We start from the raw sequence: 17,233 nt of genomic DNA on the forward strand, positions 1-17,233 counted from the left end.
TGTCACAATATGGCAAAAATGATGGTCCCGCTACAAGGTGTTATTTTAGTGGACTCCAAGGTATGCTCCATTCTTCGGTGTTTGGCCCAGCACTTTGTAATCAACGCTCACTTGGTTTTCTTGGGAAAATTTGACATCACAGAGTCTTTTCCAGGATGGAAATTCATTTGGCACATGTTTCACCACTGTATGGGTGAATTTAAATCTGACTAAGAACATTTGTTCTTTGTGATCTCCTATAGTTCCGAATAGAGACTATCATTTGCAAATAATTTAAGACTTGTTTCATGGTATAGATTGTTGCCATCATTTAATAAAATGAGGAAACCAAGTTGCCCCAATACAGTTACCCGCATCACTCTGCATATCAGTCTGCATTTTTCACTTGTTTTTCCCCTTTAGCACCACCTCATGAGCAAGAAGCAGATGTGTTAATTGAGTTTACACAAGTTCATTGCATTAAAACTTGGCTTCTAATTACTGAGCAGAGCCTTACCCCTATCAGCACTGAGAGACCTTTGATGACTATCATTGCTTCTCCTGTAACTGGAGCTTGGTTGTTGTCTTCTCGTTGACATTGGAGCTCCTTCTGACAACACAGGCTGATACTGCATTTGTTCTGAAAGGGAAACACACAAAATGATTCATGTAAACACTTGACTTGAATCTTTGCAAATCTCAATAAGACTAACGAATTAGAAATTTCATGGACATCATTGAATATGTAAATATAAATCTGAAAATTCCAAATGTAATAAAACTGATATAATTCAACACATCAGATGAGACTTTTTGGTGTAAATACTTTTTTTAAAACCGCTTTCTCATTCTTTTAACACACAAAAGCATTATTTTATGCTGTAAAAATAGGAAGAATATTGGTCTATTTTCTTATTTCTGTTCCTTTACTCTTAAATAGCATTTACTTCTGTTTCTAGGATCTGATCTGTGGACAGGGCTTTGCTGTCTTCTTTGTTCTGCAGGGCTTCTGGCTCTTTGACCGTAATCTGGAGTGCGACTTCTTCCCTGGCTCCTTGGCACCTCTTGATGTTGTTGTCTGTGGCGTGGAGGTGTGGGACTTCTCTGATGCTGGTTTCGATAATGACGATGATGGCTTTCTCTTTCCCTCCTCCCCTTTCTCTCTTCAAAACTGTAATCATCTGCTGCACTCCTGTCCAAGCTTCCAGATGGACTGTAAACTGGGCTACCTGAAAAAAATGAATTGAAATTGAAATAAATAATTGAGCAAAATCCATGGTCGTGTTAATTCACACTAATAAGACGACAAACTCATTACAATTTTAATTCTTATTTATATATATGTATATAATGCAGCTATGTGGTCTTGTGGTTGACACTCGCTTTCAGACCGGAAGGTCCTGGGTTCGAGCCTCACTCGGCGCATAGTTGAGTCCTTGGAGAAGGCTCTTTACTCACACTCTCACCGTATTCAGGTGTAAAATGAGTACCTGGTTGTTAACAGCATTGTCTCTGTCCAAAAAAATTATAACATCGCCTAACAGGCGTCATGTCCCGTCCTAAATGTTAAATGTTGATGTTGGCCAGGGACCCCTTGTAAAGCGCTTTGAGCACATTTAGTGGATATTGCGCTATATAAAAGCTCCAAAAAAAAAAGCTAAAGTGTGTCTGTTATGGTCTTAGAGAGATTACTAATATATTCTCTCCTCCCTGTCATAGATCACAGGGATCTCAAACCAATGAATTGATTTGGAGTGCTATTCGTTCGTGTCTAGTCTTGGTAGATTGTGACCAGTCTTTTATAATGAAATGTCTCCTTACTATGTGTTGTTATTATATGTATTTCATCAAGGTATTGTAAGTATCATTTTCATTTAATGCCGAATTGATTTAACATCGTTTTGCATAAGTTAGTTTTCTTAGAAACCATCAAATTCGTCCTTTGTGTCTACCCCTATGTTTTCATGCCAGCTCACCAACAGTTGAACCATTTATTATTCTCCCTAGCTTTACCCCTCTTTCTCTCTGTCTTGGCTCACTACATTGTGATGTATTGAACACTGACACCCCCCCCCCCCCCCGACCTCCCTACTATCAGATCCTTTATGTTACAACACATGCATTGTCCTTTTGTGTTCTGTCAATGTGATTATCCATGAACCCTCTATGATCTAAGTCATAACAGTGACGTAAATGTAAAATGTAAGCATTGTAAACAGACAGGACAACAACTAGAAAATGAGAATGAAATATTGTCATGAAGAAGAAAGAAGTTACATGTAAATAATGCAGTAACACATGGAGTAAAAAATGTATAAAATTTTTATCAAGAGTCAAATGAAGATAAAATATCAGCTAAGTGGCACAGTAGTAGAGCATTTGCTTTTTTAAAAAAGCTGATCGAGGTATACCACTTGTTTGGACAGTTAAGAAAAAAAAATAATTAAAAAAAATATATTTAAAAAAAAAACAATACATATATGTACATATACCCAAAATAACATATGAACCAAACTGAAATAGATTAATCAGTTAATTAATTAATCAAACCAATCATATGCTCGCTAAACAGTAAAAGTAAACAGGAAAAACAAAAAAGCCCTGGTGCACCTACCTTATAATATCATCAATTTTTAAAAAGTCTTACCTCTGCCTCGTTTCTGCCTGTCCCCATTTTTCCTGGATTGTACTTTAATTATCTGAGATGGTGCAACTTGTCCCACACTCATTTCTCCCATACTACGTCCCATATTATTTCTCGCTGCTGATTCACCCACCATCTAAGGGGTTCAAAATCATAACAAATGTTGAAAGTTGAAAGTCATTACAGAAATATTTTTAAAATTTATACATATAATTAGAATTTTTTAAATGAAAAAAATGAATTGATATTGATATTATCTTGAAGTAAACTCTTACCACTGACAGAGGCAGCCATTTTTGTAAATTTATAGTATCTAAAACATAAGTTGCTAAAAGAACTAATTATGATTTATATTTTTTTTAAAAGAGAAAATATTAAAAAGTAAAGGCAGCTTAGATATAGAAAACTTCTGTTTGCTTCACATATTTCGATATTCAGATACCTGTATTATCATTTTATTCACTCTGTATAAGAAAACATGGGATGGAAGGATGAAAAAAAAAAAAAAAAAAGAGAGAGAGAGAGAGAGAGAGAGAGAGAGAGAGGAGAGAGAGAGAGAGAGGAGAGAGAGAGAGAGAGAGAGAGAGAGAGGGGGGGGGGGGAGGCGGGAGGGAGGGGTAGGTAAATTGAAGACTTGAGAGAGAGGGGGGGGGGGGAAAGGCGGGAGGGAGGGGTAGGTAAATTGAAGACTTGTGTGAGAGGTGGGTGAGGCGTACCTGTTCTATGTGTGAGTCTGGAATATTCCTAAGACCAGCCAGCCCCGGATTCTTTTGCATCTGAACCAGAAGCTCCAGCATGGGATTCTCATCAGGGGCGGGCAACCCTGTAAGTAGTACTTCACCTTCACTTTTGGTGCCAACAGTATCCTGAAATATGGAACAATGAAAAAGATAAGAAAACCGGACTATAAATTACGTTTGGTGATAAAAGGAAACTAAGAGCTGAGTATAAGAAGCATGACGTGCCTGGAGATTGACATTGCATTAACAAAAATTTACCCAAAATAACATATGAACCAAACTGAAATAGATTAATCAGTTAATTAAGTAATCAAACAAATTAAAATAAATATAAAAAGAATACATTTATAATTCATTTATTTGAATCAGTGGATATTTATATTTAATCCAACTAATTTTACGCCGAGTGTATTAAATTAAATTTTTTTTAAATCCAAAAATAAAAGCCTAGTAACACGAAGAAATGAAATGAATTTTAACCACAGTTCCAACAGGAGAGAGATTTGCATCCTTACAGAACTCAAACTGAAAATAGGGGCTACTTCTGCTATTGAAAACTAGTGTGTACTTACCAAATCCAAATCTTCTGTGTCATGGAGAGTGCTGGCTGTGCTTAGATCCACCATTTGCTGGTATCCTCTCTTTAGATCATGAAGGCCGCCTGGAGGAAGAGACACATATGACACAAAATGAGTACATAAGGTTGATACAACAAATGAATCAAATAAGTAAATTGTGAATCAAATGCGTATTTTAATTGAAATATTTCATGATGGTAGTCGGCAGTTACAGGACTGAAGATTAAGTCAACACTTTGTCTTCATTTTTAGTGAAAATAAAACAAATGCGAGTGAAGTCAACAACTGATTTGGTACAACTGAGCAACCACTCACATTTTTCAAGATTTCTTCGTGGAATTCTCTTAAACTTGAATGATGCACTTTAAAGAAGCATCAATTGTTTTTTATTGTTTCTCTCTATTCTAAACCATCTTTACTCTTTTCATTATCCGTTTTATTTTATTTTTTAATCAAAATTGCTTGTTTCTTTTAAGAGCTTTTTGGATTTAATTTCATAACATCCAATACTGTTGGTCATTCACGTCTTACCTTTGCCAGGAATTCCCACTATCTGTCCTTCACTTCTGCTAAGCAGCCATTGACCTTCTGATATATTTTCATTGACACTCTCTGACACGCTAGACTCCTCTGATAGCATGGTGTCTGAGGTAAGTGATTGGGTAGATCTAGCTTCACGCTGATGTCGCGATGAAAGATATGATAAGATTTTTTTAAAATACATAACCAGCAACAACAACAACAACAACAATAATAATAATAATAATAATAATAATAATAATAATAATAATAATATAATAATAATAATAATAATAATAATAATAATAATAATAATATAATAATAATAATAATAATAATAATAATAATAATAATAATATAATAATAATAATAATAAAATTATAATAATAATAATAATAATGACTCTTGGTGGTGGCAGTTGTTTTGGTGGTGGTTTTGGTGGTGTGGGGTGGTGGCGACAATGATGATGATGACCAAGAAATATGATGTAGCAAGCGGTGGAAGAAGAGAGAAGATTAGATGAAGAGAAAAGAATACCAATAAGCAAAAGAGGATAGGGAAATACATGAGGGCAAAGAAAATAATGAGACATAAGTGGAGAAAGAACATGAGTTGGCAGGTAACATTTACATTATTTAATAAATGCCATTTCTATTTCGTTTAAAGAAGCTTAAGTTTATAATGTCTAAAAGAATACAGTTGAGACTCAAACTCAAAACCTAAGGTAAAAAAGCAAGAAAATTTATAGGTGAGATTGCTGAGTGACTAAGGCATTGCACTAACACGCAGGGCACCTAGGTTCAAGAACTGATTTCAGTGTCTTGTACTATGAGCAAGAAACTTAGAACTTATTGTTTACCACATTGAGCTGATAACTAGATTATCTTGAGAGACAACTTGAGAATTATTAATGTTTTTAAAAAATTAACTTCGCCATATCAAGACTAGGAAAGTTAACATTTCAAACTTACGAGAATAATGTTTTGAAAAAAAAAACAAAGAAACAACTAAAACATATTCTCCAACCTTGGGAGAAGGTGATCTCGGCTTTTCTTGCAAACTCTGGGTCATCATGGGGAAATCATCACCAACTGCCACTGACGTCATTCTGCACAGATAAATGATGAGCATTACATAAGTAGAATACATATTTTGCGTTGAAAATTAAATTTCAGCATTATATAGCGTAATATCCATGTAACATACTCAAAACACTTTACAAAGAGTCCCAAGCCAACAGCAATACTTAAAATGAAGGTCGAGGCCTGTTAGGAGATATTACATTTTTTTCAGACAGAGACAGCATTGTTAATGGCAAGTACAGTGAGAGAATGTGAGTAAAGAGCCTTTCCATGGACTCAATTATGCACCGGTCAGAGTGGGACTCGAACCCTAAATCCTCTAATCCAAAGGCGAGTGGCATACATGTGCATTCATACAAAAAAAGCCAAATAAAACAAAGAAATTGATCAAAAACTGATTAAAGGCTAATGAATGGAACCAGTGTTGTGACAGAAATAGTGAGAACCTATAAACTTCAAATCCTTCCTATTTATGGAGCTATATATGCCTTATGTGTTAAATAGTCTACACGCTGATATCTGTCAAGTTCTTCCAATTTTTATCCAGTATCTCTCATTCTTTTTTTTTTCTTTCTTTCTTTCTATTTTCATTGTTAAATGGTGGTGTTTTTTATCTATGTCTCTTTCAACCCATAAATATTACGCGGACAATGCAATAAAACAATAAATAAACCAGAGACAGAGTCCTTTACCAATATTACTCTTAAAAAAACAAAATGTCCCTCTTCCTTCCCAAGCCCCTTTCCACAACTACACACACACACAAAAAATCACAATAGAATAAAATATTCATACATCTTTTCAGGTTCCACATTTTGATCTTCTTCTTCAGGTTCCTCCTCCTCCTCATCAAATGACTCTTCTTCCTGAACTGGTGGTTCTTCTCTCTTGTGTTTCTGAGGCGAGGGGGGTGCAATGATTAGTGGTTGTGGCTGAGCTGGAGGTGGTGAAGCAGGAGGCGTCGTCTGCTTGTACGGGAAGAATTGTTTTTCTTGCTCTTCCTCCTCAGGTAGAGGTGAGATCGGTGGTGTGGAAATGTCATGACATATTTGGACAGGCATGGATGGCTCCTCTGGTTTTTTGCCCTGGGCTGAAATAAGAGGAAATTAATCCCATTATGACTTTCATTCACTTACTCTGTGTTTCATTTTTAAATAACATTTAATTTATCTTAATTTATTCTGTGCCACTCATGTAAATAATCACCTCACAGCTAATGACTCGATATAGCAACATTTCGATCCTTAGAGTAATCAGTTCAATTTCTTTTTTTTTTAAAACAAAAAAAAAACAAAAAAACCCAACTAATATTCCTTATTGGGATTGATTTTAAAATAATAAAAGCACTCAATGAATAAAACAAATAAATCAATAAATAAATAAATGAATGAATTATATAATTAATATATTTATTATTTTAGTGAAACTAATCCAGATTATGTTAATATTGTTTTTTCTTTCTGGAAATATAGAAATACTACTGTAAAATGCAAATAAAATAACGAAGTAGGTATCTCTTCACTTTGTGTGATATGAATTGAGTAGTTACATAGCATGGGTCTAAAATCATGGGATTGAAAAACATGAGCATATATGAAATCCGACTGAAAATCATATGCATACCAGCGACCCGGCGAAGTTCTTCTGAAATATCCACAGAAACAGTAATATCAGAGTCAGATTCCGGTTCTACTGGGATATTAGTCGCAATCGGAGCCTCAATAGCCACAGCTGGAGCTGCAGCTGCTGCTGGGGTGGCTGTGACTTTAACTGGTTCCAGTTCTTCAATTTCCCTTCCATACAATTTTCCTTCCGGTTCAGCCAATGGCCTCTTTTTGAAAGTGAATCCATCAGCTGGTGGAGATTGTGGTGGAGTGGCAGGAGCCTGTATGTGGATAGGCTTAGTGACATGTCCTTGGCGAGGGGAGGCAATTGGGCTTGTCTTTGGTGTAGGATCAGGAGTGGGCACTCTTGGATGGCTAGACGGCTGGAGAAATCAGTGATAAGTAGAAAGTTATTTGATAGCACACAAATTTAACTAACTTGGTACAATCATTAATGAGTGTAGTGTGTATGTGGTTAGAAGCAGAAGCAGAATTTGAAAAACATATTATCATCGTAAATATCTTCTTTTTTTTATTTGATCTGCAACCTTAACACCTTAAGATTTCTTATCCATAAGAGATGCCTCATCATCATAAAACAAAAAAAAAAAGGTATAATTTAGAAGCATCATGAAAAATCTGAAATCAAACTGTCATTCCCTATATCTTTCTGAAGGTAGCATCGTGTAAAGCAATAGACAATAGAAATTGTGGAAACCTTAAAAATACGCTGTATAATTGTATATATATAATCAGTTTTTACCATATATTACAACCAACTTTCCCGATCTAATTCTCCATTTCCTTACCACTTTCCTATCATCAACATCCAATCCCACAGCATCACCCATTCCCTGGTCATCAGCAACAATTCTCCTTGACTGGGCGGGATCAAAGTCCTTCTGGGCTAACATGACATTGATCTTCTCCCGGATCACTTCTGCCACGAGAGCATTCACCAGTCCATTATTCACAGGTTGTCCAGCATCAATAAACAATTGAAGCCCTCCGTGTCCTATCATGTCTGCCACTGTAAGAGTAATAAACAATAGCCTTTAGCAAAATATTCTAAAAATAGAGAGTCTGGTCTGGTCTGTTCTATATGAAATCAATCAACCATACAAAAGCAAAGCCTTGTGTTTTCTACATCAACTATTACAGGCACTGAATATAAAGTTCTCATCATTATCAGAATGAAGAAGGCAAGATCATTGCGAAGCTGCTCATAAAACAATTGCATGAACTTTACTGTCGGTTTTATTTCCGTGATATATATAAAAAAAAAAAAAGTACACTAACACTTTACGTCAAGAGAAAGAGAGAGGGAAGATCTATAGATAGATAAGTAGATAGATAGATCGATAGACAAACCGACGGGCAAAAAGGCAGACAGATAGATAGATCAATAGATAGATAGATAGATAGATAGATAGATATATAGATAGATAGATAGATAGACAGATAGATAGATAGATAGATAGATATATAGATAGATAGATAGATAGACAGATAGCTTTCTGTTACAATATCACATCAAGGGAGGGGGGGGGGGAGGTTGCAGGGACAGAGAGAGAGAGAGAGAGAGAGGGAGAGAGAGAGAGAGAGAGAGAGAGAGAGAGAGAGAGAGAGAGAGAGAGAGAGAGGGAGAGAGAGAGAGAGAGAGAGAGAGAGAGAGAGAGAAAGAGAGAGCAAAGAATTTTTTTAAAACAGGCACGATTCTTATGTAATTATGATATTCGACATGCAATTGTTTGTGCTATCCTGCCCACATAAAATACATAAAATGACATATACATAATACTTCTTGAACTGTCTTACCTAGAAGAGACTCCTCTCTATCACTTTCAGATTTGTCACCTTGGGCTTCGCTGATGTCAGCTGCATTAGCAGGTACTTGTAGTGGCATTACCTCTGTCAAAACTCTCGCCATCAGTTCTTGTTCCAACCTATATCGATCAGATATTCATAAAGGCAAGACAATCCATTGAGTTGTGGTCTAATACTATAAAAACAATTTGAGTCAATAAAAAGTTAGTCAGATGACTACGTTTTATTAATTACGTGTGATGCAAATAAATAAAACTGTGGTAAATAAACACATTACACTACATTTTTATCTCCATTTTATTGGCTCATTTAGGCACCTCTAGCTTTGGTATTACACTTGTTTATATTCAAGACTCTAAGCTGAATCTATGCAATCCCTTGCTCTACTTTTCCTGACTTCTTACAAATTGAAAGACATCTGAGTATTTATATCCATATGGATATATTTTATGTTTCTTTATTGGCTTCGGTTATCAGATTGTCAACTTCAACAACATAAATGCATTCAGAGAGTAGGAAACATTCAAAATGAGAATTAACTGGTTATCATCTTCCTCCTCTAACCTTGCGAGTAAAAACGAAATTTTTCTCTGTTATTTTTAACTCAACCTTGAGAACTGTTACATTTGTGATATTTCCATTGCTAGGATCAGACACTAAGAATTGTCTATACCCAATTCTGAATGTGCAAGCACCACATGCGTCATATCAGGAGCTAAAAATGATATATGGAATTTGATCATTAATTATGTACTGTTTGAATTGGACGACAACAGTAATCTAAATGAGTCACATTGAAATTCAAAGAAATATTTACTATGTAGATCAATAAATGACTAGAAACGTACGTTTACTTACAAACTGGCTTGACAAGTGCCAATTTCAGTTGAAATATAAACGTACAGAAGAAAATAAATATTTTATCAGAGTCTATCTTTAACTGTATAAATACAGCTACGGTTCCAGATTTATTTTCATCTCAATTTCAAGAATGACTATAGATGTATTGTTTTCCTGGACACTGACAATTACCACTGTCCATGTCCTACGTGTATAGCTTGTACTTAAAATAAATATAAGGAGTGCTAGTATTGTTAGAATTAGATATGATGAAAATAAAAAAGTTACTTACCAGGTAACAGCATTATTCTCTAGTACATCTTTACGTCTCATATCCTCAGCCATCACATCTGAGACAAGAGGTGGCTGCTCTGCTGGATTGTCTCCTACTATCTGATTCTGGCGTGACTTAAGCAGTGGGAAATCTGGCCCTGTGTATTCTGGAATCTTGGGATCGTGTCCAGGGAACTCAATACCTTCTCCTTCTTGCTCATCCGCTGAATAATCTTCTTCAGTTATTGTTTTATTGAGATCAGAATCCTGTAATATGAAATGACGGATTAGAATTTCTATTAAATAATAAAATTCAGCAACTAAATGTGTATTCAACATTGATAACAAAATGCTGAACTATACAAACGTTAAAAGCATAAACAATTAAAAATAGTTTCCTTGAAACTGATGGTCTTTGACAAAAATCTTACATAAATTGAATGTTTGCTATCTTCTCAATTCTGATTCCCCCTTGGAAAAACCAATCCAACAAAAAAAAAAAAAAAAAGATCTCCAGTTATATGGGACCATTTCACCAGGATCGATCCTTCATAAAGCTTTCACTTTTCCTCAAGTAGACTATACAGAACTAAATTACCATTTTATTCATTGCAAGTCGCTCGTTAGACGCCATTTTTATAATAATAATAATAATAATAAAACTTATATAGTGCTATAACTCCGAGACGCCAGACTCTAAGCGCTTAAATTACAAATTACTTTGGCTGAAACATACTCATTTACACACACAAGCACACACACACACACATACACACACACAACACAACACAAACCAAACCTATCTTGCTTCTCATACCATCTACTAAAATCGAAACAAATATGTTTTAAGCGAACGTTTAAAAATAGACAAAGAGGGTCCGAAATGAGAAAAGGATCTCATCCCAGCATTTTTCCGAATTCGACGGACAACTAGTTTTGTGGAATCACTGGCCGAACGTAAGGGGCGGGTTTTGAATATCTTTCAATTAGTTCTGAAAGGTAGGAAGGGGCAGTACCTTCAAGACAACGATACACTAAAACACAAGCTTTGAATTTAATCCTTTTCTCAACAGGCAGCCAATGCTGGTCATGAGTTAGAGGTCCGGCAGAGTCGCACCTACGCTTCATGAATACTAGTCTGGCAGCGCTGTTTTGGACAATCTGAAGACGTTTCAGATTGTATTGCGAAACGCCAAACAACAGAGCATTACAATAATCCAATTTCGATAGTACGAGGGACACAACCAGGTGCTTGGTCACATCCTCAGATATGAACCATCTAATGGAAGCAATCTTTTTTTAGTTGGAAATGAGAGATCTAACCAAATTATTAACCTGATGCTCCATCGACAGTCCAGAGTCTAAGAATGTGCCAAGGTTTTTCACTTTGTCAACAATTTGAATGGAGGCATCCCCCAACTTCAAATCTGTTTCACCTTTCCACTTCCTGTTCCCCACATACAGCACCTCCGTCTTATCATCATTCAGTTTCAGTCTGTTCTCATTCATCCATTTCTTAACACTTTGGATACAATTTTTACTATTGGCTGATACTTCTTGTAAATTTCTCGTATTGGAAACGCAGTACAATTGCATATCATCAGCATATTGATGGTAAGACAGACCGAAACTTCTGATGATTTTAGACAGAGGGCCAACGTACAAAAAAAAGAACGGGTCCAAGTACTGAGCCCTGGGGAACCCCACAATCAAGAAAGATTTCCTCAGATCTATATTCATCCACCGTAATAATCTGTTTACGATTAAACAAATATGACCTAAACCAATCAAGCGCTGCATCAGACACGCCATAAGTAATTTCAAGACGTTTGAGAAGAAGATTGTGATCAATAGTATCAAAAGCAGACAATAGGTCAAGCAAATTCAGCAAAGAACATAAACCATTATCTATAACAGAGAGGAGATCATTAACAACCCTAACAAGTGCGGTTTCCGTCGAATGATGCTGCCTATAAGCAGACTGAAATTTTTCTTCAAGACAATTATTTTTAAGATGAGACAGTAATTGTTTCAAAACAAGCTTTTCTAAGATCTTAGAGAGAAAAGGAAGATTAGAGACAGGGCGATAGTTTTTTACTAGTGATCTTATAATATCTTTCACTGACCATAGTTAGATTCACACATACATCAAGTGAGGTAATGTATTTTGTGTACCTTACCCAAGGACGAGTTTTTGGAAACACTGTCACCCATCTTATCATTAACTACTCTGACGGTACTTTTTTACTTAACAAGACACCAAAAAACTCAGCAACTGATGCCGCAATGCAACACAAAATGCAAATAAATAATTATGCTATTTTAAAGGAAACTTATTGGTAATAATATATTGATTTATATCATTTGAATTCTCCACTCACGTGTGTTTCGTGCAAGAAAGTGACATTTGGATTTCCTTGTTGGGGACTCCTTATTTGTATGTCTGTGATCCGTGAAGATGATGGGGAGATAGAGTCAATATCAATGGGTGGCAAAACCTGGAACATTAGGGACTATGTATTACAATTGCAGTTTTCTCATCTATCAAACAGTAAAATTGTGTTTTGGCGAGTTATGAATTGATTTTGGATTTATAAATCTTGAATTTTTGGGGGGATCTTAAAGTGTCACGTGTTTAATGAAAAAGAGATCACTATCAAGGCAAACAATAAAACACACACACACAGAGTTACTAAAAGAGGTATTTTGATGTGACGACCTGAAAATATAACTGGTCAGTTTTGAGTTCCTGATAGACAGCTCAGTTGGTAGAGCATTTGCCTCCCATGCAAAGGGACTCATATCTGCCTAAGAATTTTCTGATTCCCCTGAACAGCCATTAGAGACTGTGTCGTTTGTTCCGTGAGACAGAAAGTGATTTGGAATAGACTGTCCAAAGAGTAGTAAGCAACTGTAACTGTGTTACTGTCCGTTTAAGATATATACCAGGGTGAAATCCAGCTCCATAAGGCTAATGGCTTTGATGGTGTACTTTAAAACAGGTTAATTAATTAGTAAACAAACCTGCTTGGTTAGTTCTGGTCCTTTGCTCTCAGCTGGCTGGTGTTCTCTCTCCATCAAGAATGACACAACTGCAGCATTCTTTGTCTCAGCTGTGACAGGCACTGGGGTTGAGGTGATGGGGTTGCCAGACTTAGCGGACACAGGTTTGGCAGATGCTCTCACTCCAGGCTCCAACCGAGGCTGGCCTAATGGGATGGCCATAGGCACCATCTCACCTGGAATTGGCCCTGACAACAATATTGACGTTTTCAATTTAAAATACTTAGTCATTTGAGATGTATCAGAGTTCAGCAAAATGTAAATATTCCTTGTACATATTTGTAAATCGTTTCAAAGCAGGGGTCTCTGTGATAGGGATGATCAGGAGATCCATTGCCGTTTGTAGTGAGTTGGACAAATGGTCTAATGATCTAGTTTAAAGCCCATGCCCTAGTTTAAAGCCCATGCCCATCCAGCAATTATTTGATGTCTTATAGATCAGGAAAAGAACATTTTCTTTAATCTAGCATTCTATCTAAAGGGTTTCACAAAATAGGTACTGTCTGTTTCACTCTATAGAACCATGAGTATAATCTAGTTTCAAGGCCATATCAATTTAAAGGATTACTATAAAATTTCATTTGATCTTAGGAATGTGTGGGACACAGTCATTAAAACTAAGTGTTATCATAAGATACCCCCCCCCCCCCCTCTTCCGCCCTTGACCTAAAAATTCACTAGATTACAACGTGTTTAATCTAACCCACTGCCAAGAACTCCATAATAAGGTGGGAAAAACAAATCCTGAAAACATCTGGTGTCAATAAATCAAGACAATCTTGAAGCAACGCAATATAAGAATTGATGTCAGTTATAGTATTATTGTTATTTCTCTATTTAACATTAAAGCTTAATTGAAATTCAGTTTCATTTACTGTAAGTATTTCAAGTATGAGTAGATATATGTGGAGCTGCGAGATTAATGCATAAAGCAGTTGAAATTGAAAGTTAAATGATGTATCTGCACTACGATGGTGCTACAAAGGTAAATAATAGACAATCATTACCAGTGCCAACTGGAATGTACCCACGAGTCGGGCTAAAGTAGAACTGTCGTGGGACTTGGTTGTCTCTTATAGGACTTTGTTGCCTTTTTCCTTTTGGTGACTTGGATCGTCCATCTCTGCTCACTATTATTAAAAAGAAGTATAGCAATACAGTTTAAAATATATGTTTATTTGTTGTTTTTTAAGCAGCTTTTAATTTTCATCTTTTAGTTATTTGTTTATTTTTTAATCAAAGCCTTTTATTTTTAAATTTTTGTCAAAGTTGTTTTGTCACTGAGAATAGATCTCAAGTTCAGTATGTAAATAATCACTGTATCAAGCAACAAACGTTTTCAATCTATGAATCTGGAATAAAATTCCACAATTGGATAGAGATGGCCTTTAAAAAATTGTGAAAAGAGATTAAATGGGGTTATATGACAATAACTCCGAACATTTAAAATGAGATTAAATAGGGGTATATGACATAAATCCGAACATTTACGAGCATCAAAAAACGAAGAGATTCTTCTAATGTTGAACATTTTCTTTCACAATGTAACAATATTCCCATCTCGTATAATACTGCTGCTTTGTACAGTGGTAAATGAAGCACAAATCCTGCTTTTAAGGATGTTTTAATTTAAACTTGAATGAAAAAGGAGGTCAATGATTTAATTACAGAGCTAAAACTAATCCAAATAGCTCTATTAATAAACAGAGACAGCTTAGAAAAATATATTTAAAAATATTAAAATCTCTTAGTAATATATGGCAATTCGGATCAAATATGATTTGTATATTATAAGTGTCAATTACCCATAGATTCATTCATTACAGCTGGTCTTCCTTTCTTCGCGTTCTGGAAGTGCATGTAAGGGTCACGTATGGTAGTGCGCCCTCGTTGATATTCTGGTTTGCCATATGTCCTTGTCATAGTTTTTTCATCTTTGATAGCAGCAGGCTGGAGAAAAACAAACAAACAAAGAACATATTATGTTTTTTCAATCATCTAGTATCAGCTTATATCTGTCAGGCTAAACAAATTAAGCATAATCGAAGCCTTGAAAGATGTATTAAACACAATTCTTAATGTGTTGCTTCACAAATATGATCCATCATCTAAAGGCGCTATCATGTCAGGAAGAATCCGACCTCGAAAAGTAAATTTAGAATAGAATGATGAGAAATACGAACTTTTGAGTTCTTGCAATGTAAGAAATTGTATATATTAATTAACTCAAGTGTTCATATTAGTGACTATAATTCCAATTTTCGGTGACTAGTTCATCCCAACATAATACCATTTTGACACAGTGGGACATAAATCTTATGAAAATCAATAAAATACGCATCTGATTATCTTTTTAAAGCTATAAAAGAATTTTTTTTAAAACTGGACTTCAATATTTAAGTTTTAAAACACTTAACTTCCTTGACAGACAATATATAGAAAAATATGAATTCAAAAGAAACTGGACACACACATACATACACATACACAAGCACATCCAAACACACACATACACACACACACATACACAAACACACACACATAAATACACACACACACACACACACAGCGTCAAAAATGGATTATACCTTTGGTGGTTGTTTTACTTTACTAGTAACTGGTCTGGTCACTTTGCTAGAAGTTGTTGTTGATGGTGGAATGCATATCCCGCCTTTGCCTGTCACCTTGGCACTGAAGTCTGAGAATTGTTTGGCTGGTGGGCGTGACTTTGAACTCTCAAACCTTCCAGGGTTCTTTTTCATAGCATTTTTCAGACGAATTAATTCAGCCTCGGCAGCTGCTTTCTTGGCTTCTTCCTCTGCTAAACCTCTCAAAACTTCTCTCTGAAAATAAAATATATAAAAAAAATTTTTTTAATATTAATTTTATTTATCTAACTAAAAAAATTCTAAACCATATACAGATCATTCTTCGGTTTGAATTGTAATTTATTCTTTTGAGGCAAAGAAAAAATCCTTAATTGATAAATAATCATAACCTTTTTCTCTGTGTTGTGGTTAGAAACAAAAAGAATGTTTGACATTATTGATTGAACATCAAATTCAAAATACAAATTAAAATAAATTACAATGGTATCAAATTCTTGACAAATTAAAAAAGAAAAGACAAAGTAAACAAAACAAAAATAGATGTAAATATTCCACTCACCTGTACATCGTCGTTCAAAGAAGCGATCTTCTTCCTCACCATCCTCTCAATTCTTGTATGATCACTTGGACCTCTGAAAAGTAAAACAATGCATGAATGGAACACAACTAGTGTACATTCTACTTTGAAAAAGAAGACACATGCTTAATAAGTATTTGGGGGGGGGGGGGGGGGAAATAATGACAAAAAGAGTAAACTTATAATATTTGAATTAGTGAGTAAGGATCAAATAAGAGGAATATAACCTTCTTCGTTAATTAATATAGAATTAAACTGGTACGTTGTACGTCTTGCATGGACTTTATTTCCTGATCAGGGTATATTCTGATCAAATATTTTTTTTAAATATTTTTTTTCAAAAAGAAAAACGAATAAACACACAAAACAATTCTATGATATATATATATATATATATATTAGACCTGTAAATGAGCTCCATAAAAATTGACTGAAACTCTTTGTAATTCACCGTAGCGGAAAAGTCCAAAGAATCGAAATGAATAGCAAACAGCAAGCTCGCTTGAGCAAAGCAATGGCAGAAAACTAATTTGCGCGGGAATTAATTAGGCTATTTACCACTGTTCCTTATAATTAGGTACCCAATCAGTGAAGAAACTAGAAACGGTCAACCATTTTTTTTACAATGAGAGGCAATCGAGATGTACTGTAGCAATCCCTAAGTTTCGATTTGAAGGTATCTACATAACACACTTCTGGCTTTTGCATTTTACTTTTTTCATACTTTTACTTCCCTCCAGGTAAATGTGGTCAATTTTGGCTTAGATGAAACAGTGAAATTTATCGCTCAGCGGCGCAGTTAAAATTGGCTACCGTTGGGATCACGACAGGTTTGGAAAGTGAAAAAATAATTTCACGAAGGCAGTGTGAAAATACACTGGGATGTGTTCAGACAAGG

General features: G+C 35.3%; 1 protein-coding gene across 2 annotated transcripts in view; it reads right to left on the reverse strand.

Annotated features, from left to right (window-relative positions):
* LOC144959685 (uncharacterized) overlaps window positions 1-17,233 on the reverse strand; it is a 93,457-nt gene that overhangs the window by 3,862 nt on the left and 72,362 nt on the right. For both annotated transcript variants that reach the window (XM_078892367.1, XM_078892374.1), the window contains exons 11-28: window positions 16,318-16,390; window positions 15,738-15,992; window positions 14,955-15,099; window positions 14,157-14,279; window positions 13,111-13,337; window positions 12,468-12,584; window positions 10,106-10,353; window positions 8,965-9,092; window positions 7,956-8,176; window positions 7,166-7,529; window positions 6,338-6,632; window positions 5,487-5,568; window positions 4,473-4,620; window positions 3,936-4,024; window positions 3,340-3,489; window positions 2,627-2,759; window positions 927-1,208; window positions 497-619 (exon numbers count right to left, since the gene is read on the reverse strand). In XM_078892367.1, coding sequence (XP_078748493.1) covers window positions 497-619; window positions 927-1,208; window positions 2,627-2,759; window positions 3,340-3,489; window positions 3,936-4,024; window positions 4,473-4,620; window positions 5,487-5,568; window positions 6,338-6,632; window positions 7,166-7,529; window positions 7,956-8,176; window positions 8,965-9,092; window positions 10,106-10,353; window positions 12,468-12,584; window positions 13,111-13,337; window positions 14,157-14,279; window positions 14,955-15,099; window positions 15,738-15,992; window positions 16,318-16,390 — 3,203 coding nt within the window. The remainder of the gene's footprint in view (window positions 1-496; window positions 620-926; window positions 1,209-2,626; window positions 2,760-3,339; window positions 3,490-3,935; window positions 4,025-4,472; window positions 4,621-5,486; window positions 5,569-6,337; window positions 6,633-7,165; window positions 7,530-7,955; window positions 8,177-8,964; window positions 9,093-10,105; window positions 10,354-12,467; window positions 12,585-13,110; window positions 13,338-14,156; window positions 14,280-14,954; window positions 15,100-15,737; window positions 15,993-16,317; window positions 16,391-17,233) is intronic.

This window comes from Berghia stephanieae, chromosome 1, assembly GCF_034508935.2.
Source record: "Berghia stephanieae isolate SIO BIC M18660-M18661 chromosome 1, UCSD_Bste_1.3, whole genome shotgun sequence".
Classification (NCBI taxonomy): domain Eukaryota; kingdom Metazoa; phylum Mollusca; class Gastropoda; order Nudibranchia; family Aeolidiidae; genus Berghia; species Berghia stephanieae.